This window comes from Rhyacophila brunnea, unplaced genomic scaffold (genome assembly GCF_057557595.1).
Source record: "Rhyacophila brunnea isolate RB1 unplaced genomic scaffold, BYU_Rbru_1.0 scaffold_144, whole genome shotgun sequence".
NCBI lineage: Eukaryota > Metazoa > Arthropoda > Insecta > Trichoptera > Rhyacophilidae > Rhyacophila > Rhyacophila brunnea.
The window spans coordinates 308,825-315,923 of NW_028232800.1; the positions used below are offsets into that span (position 1 = coordinate 308,825).

At 34.1% G+C, this 7,099-nt stretch overlaps 1 protein-coding gene across 1 annotated transcript; it reads right to left on the reverse strand.

Annotated features, from left to right (window-relative positions):
- Positions 1–5,911: 5,911 nt before the first annotated feature.
- LOC147075465 (uncharacterized) lies at positions 5,912–7,099 on the reverse strand. The gene has a single exon (XM_085942456.1). The coding sequence runs from the start codon at positions 7,010–7,012 to the stop codon at positions 5,912–5,914; it is 1,101 nt and encodes a 366-aa protein (XP_085798582.1). The 5' UTR covers positions 7,013–7,099.

Consider the following 7,099-nt stretch of genomic DNA (forward strand, 5'->3'; position numbering starts at 1 on the left):
TCTCATTATTAATGGTGTACTCAACAATTCTATCATAATAATGCTTGGAAAAGCAATCACTATGAATACAGGAAAATGTATTTAATTTTTCAAAGAATTGCTTTAAAGCTCTGCTCCTTAAAACTGAGTCAATAGATCTGACGTTGTAATTAAATGAAATTTGATCATTTTCGACATAGAATATAATATCCTCAAAGGTAATTTCGGACCTAATAGTTTCTGAAAGTATCTGTGGACAATATTTGGAAAATTTTCCAATGTTTTTGTGAACGGTAATCGCTTTGAGTTCATCAAATCTCTGGTCAATAAATTGATTAAAATCTATAATTCCGTTTTTAATACTAAAAAATATACCTTTAAGACATCCTTCAGATAGCATACATGTTATTTTGTTTCCTATAATAGTTTCAACCATACACAAGTTATTGTCTTTTGTAATAACTGTATCACCTTCCTTCAAAAACAATTTAATGAGAGTGTAATTATCATTGCATATTTGTTGAAAGTATTTTAAAAAATCTGCGCCATCTTCACAGTTGGGGCACTGGAGTTTTTGAGAAGTCTCTAGGCTGCTCAATCTAATCATATCTGTTGAAAACCCTTTTTGTACCTCATGTTCTTTGAAACTACTTCTCATAAGATCCTCTACAGTAATATTCCCTCGAAGAGCCATTAGGATCAGCGAAAAACTTAACTTGAATTGAGAGCTCAAATTAAGTGGATATCCATCTATCACTTTCTTGATGGTGGTCAGGGGAGGATTGCGCTGGTCTGCGATAATAACAGTTCCAACTTTATCCATCCCTCTTCTTCCTGCCCTTCCACTCATTTGAATGAATTCCCCAGTTTCCAAATATCGATAGTGGGAATTATCAATTTTTGTTAGGGATAAAAATACACAGCACTTGGCAGGCATGTTAACACCCATTGCAAATGTTTCTGTGGCAATAAGAATTTTAACTAAATTTTGCGAGAAAAGAATTTCTATACATTCCTTGACAAAAGGCAGCAACGAACCATGATGTACTGCAATTCCTTTTCTCACTTGTTCTGACATTCTGCATACCTGTGGGAGGTATCTGTCAGCATCAGTCAAATTGCACATAGCCTCAACCAAAAATTGATCAATCTTCTTTTTCTCCATGGGGCTAGTCAAATCTAAAGCTTCCAAGCTCCTTCCATACTCTTCACACAGTTTCTTCGAAAATGAAAAAAATATTGCAGGTATCAACCTACGATTGGTTACAAAATGGCCCAGGTCATTAATCCTAAATCGCCCTCCTGGTTTGTTCTTTTTTGAATATGGAAGCAGACGATTTTTAAAATTAGTTGGTGTTGCCTCTAATTTGGTTTCTGCAATGGAATATGCTTCAAAATCACTGTAAATTACAAATTCTAATGGAACAGCCCGTTTTTCCGTAGAAATAACATATACACATCTTTCTTTAGTGCGTCCAACCCATTCGCTAAACTCCATAGAGTTTGGAATTGTGGCACTCAGCATCACAAGACAAATATGCTTTGGTAGCATAATTATTGATTCCTCCCAAACTACTCCACGATCACAGTCATTAATATAATGAACTTCGTCAAAAATGACGAATTCTGTGGTTCTTAATATGTCAGAATTCCTATAGACCATATTCCTTAGAATTTCAGTAGTCATAATTAGACAGTTTGCTTCAGGGTTTACTTGGACATCTCCCGTTATTAACCCTACATTTTCAAATCTACTTTTAAAATCAAAGAATTTTTGATTTGAAAGAGCCTTTATTGGGGAAGTGTAAATCACACGATTGCCTCGCTTCAGAGCCAGGTGTATTGCATATTCGGCTACTAGTGTTTTTCCGGAACTTGTATGGGCTGAGACAAAGACAGATTCATGTTTCTGTAAAAAATAGAAAGATTGTTTTTGAAAAATATCCGGTTTGAATGAAATATTTAATATACTCTCATCAACAGTGGTGGGGTAATCATCTGGTAGCCAACTCCCAACTAATTTCTTTGCATATTGGTTTGCTTCGATTACTTCTTTAAATTCAGACATATTAAAGTTCATTTTGGGTTCTACAAAAAATATTTTAAAAACTTACTTACTTTTTTAAAATGGCAGTGTATCCACAGACTCATCAAATCTTAGCTATGGAATCCATAAATTCAACATGATTTCCGCCACTTATTCAAAAATTTGAATTATACGTATGAATGCAACATACTTATATTAAAAAATTTATTGTTTGCTAATACTCATACTTGATGTGTGTACGTCCCATGATTCACACAATAAACAGAAATTTCTGCAGATAAGGTTCTTCTGACAAACCTTACAATCTTCATAGTAATAACATTATCTAAAAGTAAATCCTATACCACTAAGTATTGCATTACACCAGTTGTTATTCTCCAAAATAAGTTCTTTCAATGAATTCCTTGAAGTGTAGGGTTTGGCCTTGGATAATTCTCCTGACGATCAAATCCTCAACAATTTCCTTAAGACCATCCTGGACTTTCTTCCTTTGTTCATCAGGTAAGTAGTACTTTGTGTGAATCTCAAATTCATTCTCAAGATACCTATTTAGCTCTAGCCCTTTAAGTGTTTCCAAATTTATTTTCCACATTCCAAGAATAAGCTGGCAGTCTTTATCTACAGATAACTTAAGATTCATCCCATCAATCTTTTTAATATGATTCTTGAATATACACTTATTATTTATTAAATAAACATACTTTTCAATATCCGATAATTGTCCTGAAAGTGATTGTGTTTTGATCAAGCACTTTCCTGCAAAATTCTCTGCAAGATCCTTGGATTTATAAACTCCAAAAGAGGGCCCAAACTTGGAGACCCAATCTTCTTTTAGCTTTTCATTTTCTTTGAAGCTGGTTAGTATCTCTTCCATAGTTACGTTGAGATCCTCAGTCTTCAATTTCGAGTTTGGATGCTCAATGAACTCAAGCTCAGCTAGGAACTGAACTAGGCAATTTAATATCACCTTGTTGATTTGATCTTTAAATATAAAAATATCTTCAATTTCCTTTATGACCGGCCCCTTAGAATGCTTCAAATTACCCGATAGTTTAATTAACAATGGAATATCGGTTCCTTTTGGATTTTTTTCAATCTTCATAAGATGGTCACATATAACCTTTTTAAGGTTGATAATCATTAGGCTGATAAGTCCGATATTTATATTGTGTGCCACTCTTTTACCTAAAATCTCAATATTTAATTTAATTATCAGATTGAAATACTGAGTTAAGTTTACTGTGGAAGAAACCAGAGCATGAAAATTATTTTGAATTCCAAAAAATCCCATTTTGGAATGAACCTGCTTTGTGTATTCTCTTGTGAGATCCTTTTCATTTATATTCTTTAATAGGAATTGTGAATATAGATGAATATTTTGAATAACCTTGGGAAGGCGTGTAAGTGCGTTTAAGAAAGATAGTTTTATAGAGTTTACCACTTTGTCAAAATACTCTCTTGATTCTTTCACAAATATTCTCACAATATTTACGTCAGAATATTCCTTAAGATTATTTAAGGCATTTTTATAGTCTGTCAAAAGCTCAATCATCTTTAATTCATCCAATTCCTTTATAGAGATAACAGCATTTTCGTTTTCGAGAGGCGAATGCTCTATTTTTATTCTTATTTTCTCCAGCTTCTTTTGTGTTGTGGTATAGCAATCATAAAACCCCAATAGATTTCCAATATTTTCTTTGGGCTGTATAAACGGTTTAAAAGAATCCATGACTTTATAGTCTGTGTTTTTGAGCTTCCTCAAAAGCCGATTACACATATTCTCAATAGTTTCTGCGAGCTTCATTTGTTTTGTATGCTTATCCATTTGATTGGAACCGAGTTCATCCCTAATCATGTTGGGGTTAAGAATAAATCTAGAAATTTATAGAATCAAGTCCTTCAACATGGTTAAGATTTAGGCTTAGCCTCAAAATTATTTGCGTCATATCCATCTGAGCATCAAAATACAATTTTTCTAGATTTATTTTAATATGGATTGAAATTACATATAAGGTTGGGTTAGATTTGGCTCAATGATGAATTCCCCTCAGAATTGACCAATAGTTGCTTTAAGGAAAAATATTTAAGGCTCAAGCCTGCCCCTTAAATGGATTTGAATTCGATAATAGAACACTTCGTTTTATTCAGCTTCGGTATCGGTTCTAACGGAGAAGAGACTGCAATGTTCGGAATCAATACTGAGGATCCCTCAAAGGCATTTATAGAGAAAGTCACGAAAATCTCCACTGACAAAATACGGTTTCCCTCCTCAGTTTATTCAACAGTTGAGAAAAAAATCATTAATATAATCAACGATATACCACTAAATGACGAACACCATCTGCTTGTAGTTAGTCGCCTGTCTTCTGGAGGTGCCAATGATGAGATATTTGAGGTTGATTTGCTTAATGAAAAGCTGCAGGTTGTTACTAGTCTCATAAAGACAACAGTTAGTCCACTGTATTTTTTAGATGCAGTCAGTAATACTCCAATTCTCGTCTATCAATCGAAGGATAATATTGTTTTTGGACGTATTACCATTAACGGATTGACGTCATCTGATTTCAAACCAATTTCTGGAAAATTGGCTCCAAACCATACAAGTGCCTATCTAGATTTAACTGGAAACTTAATTCCAGATTTAGCATTGAATACAATTAATGAAGATATGTCTATCAACTTAGAGATATATCACCTAGTTGATGGAAATTTCAACTGCATTCAGAAACTCAATTTAGGGAATAATATTCATTCCATTGCATTTATTTTTTCAGAGAAAGATTATGTTCACTATGATTTAATTGTTATAGGAGTTAACAATGAAGGAACATTTTTAAATCTTTATCAAAATTTAAAAAACTTTGAAAGTTTACAGATGTTTAAGGACATTGATAAGACATTGAAATATCTAAAAGCATCAGAGAATTTTACAGAACATATTTACTCTGAAACTCCAGTAACCCATCCCTTAAAATGTTCGATCAGAAAAGCCAATGTGTTTGGAATGCAATCTGGTATCTTCATTGCAGACATCAATTCTAGCGGTAGACAGCACATTTTTGTGATCACAGAAGAGGGAAAAATTAAAGGCTTTAGATTAAAAAATAAGGCTATAAATGAAGTAAGTTATCAAAGTAGGCTAGATTCACTAACAAAGGTCGTAAGCATCTCTGCTGCAGACTTCAATGATTTTGGACAGCTTTCTTTGGTGATCAACTCGGAAGAAGAGGCAAAATGTAAGCTATTTTCAGCCCGTATTTCTAAGGAAGTTATATATAACAAAATCGACCTTACATCGGTTAGCGGAACCCCCAGCTTTTCCTCACATGTACCTGGGCTGTCATATCTTATGGGATTGGATAATGGATCACGGTTTAAAAAATTTTCACAGCCAAGCCAAAATTCATATCCATCCCTGTACAAACCTGGTGTGTTTGTGGGACTTGGAGAAACAAACTTTTTCTTGCAATATCTCCTGATTGGAATTCCATTTTCAAAATCTCCTACAATAGATCAAATCAAATTTGATCTTTTCCCGAATACAACCTGCATCTTTTTTATAGAAGATCGTGATCTTTTGACTTTTAAGGTCTACTTCAAATCTCCTCATATTGCAGCAGTCTTTTACTTCCTGGCTGTTTTTGCTCTTGTTGATTTGATTATCTTAGCATACCTCACATACAGAGAGAAGAGTATGACCAAGAAGAATAAAAAGGTCAATGGAATGACACAACTTTTTAACGTTTTATAAATAAATGTGAAAATTTTCAACATTACCTTATGATCAATAAGTATAAGTTCAAATTGTTTAGAGAAAAGTTAAAAAATCCAAATGTTGTGGGAAATACTAACTAGATTTTTCAGAGATATTACTAAAAATTTTATTTATGTAAAATACATAATGTTTGATTTCTTCTTTGACATAACTTCATTAATTCCATTGGCAAAGTCCACTTGTCCAATCGATAATCTATCTTGTCTAATTGCAGACATACCAGCTTCTACACATACAGCTTTGCATTGTGCACCATTAAATCCTTCAGTCGATCTAGCCAATTCATCAAAATTAACTGCATCATCAATACTCATCTTTCTGGCATGGATTTGAATAATTCTTTTTCTTCCTTCCAGGCTTGGCAATGGGAATTCAATCTTCCTATCAAGTCTGCCCGATCTTAGGAGTGCTGGATCAAGTATGTCAACCCTGTTGGTGGCTGCAATAATCTTTATGTCTGAATTCACTGAAAACCCATCCAGCTCATTCAATAGCTCTAGCATCGTTCGTTGAACCTCCCTATCACCTGTTTTGTCTGAAGTAGCTCTTTTTGTTCCAATGGCATCTATTTCATCGATAAATATTATGCATGGCTTCTTATCTTTCGCAAGAGCAAAAGTATCCCTGACTAGTCTGGCCCCATCACCAATATACATTTGTACCAGCTGTGGACCAGCTAGTTTTAGAAATGTTGCGTTTGTTTTAGAAGCGCATGCTCTTGCCATTAAAGTCTTACCCGTTCCTGGAGGTCCATACATCAAAACTCCCTTTGGAGGATGAATATTCAGCTTTGAAAACCTCTCTGGGAAAAGCAGAGGAAGGACAATAGCTTCATTCAATTCTTCAATCTGTCTCTCTAATCCACCAATATCTTCATATGTTTCATCAGGTTTTCCGTCCAATTCCATGGAAAGTACTTTTGCATCATAGGTTGGTGGAAGTTTTTCAAAAATAATGTTTGTTTCTTTATGCAATGCTACCGAATCCCCTGGTTTTAATTCTTCTGATGGGACTAAGCCTAACATTTCTAAATAGCTGGTCTGTCTTGTGGATGAACAAACGACTCCATTAGATTTATCAAATGTTTCCACCACATGTCCAACTAAATATGGCAAATGCTTGTTTAGCTTGATTTTGTCCATGTTTTCCACAATAAAACGTGATTTGTTGTGGATTTCATTTTGGACTCGTGTAATTTCGCTCTGGAGCATCCTGGTTTCCGAATTTATTAGTCTAATTTTTTCCAAAATCAATTCTTCTGGAATTACTTCAACCTCTGGATCGAATTGCTTTAACTC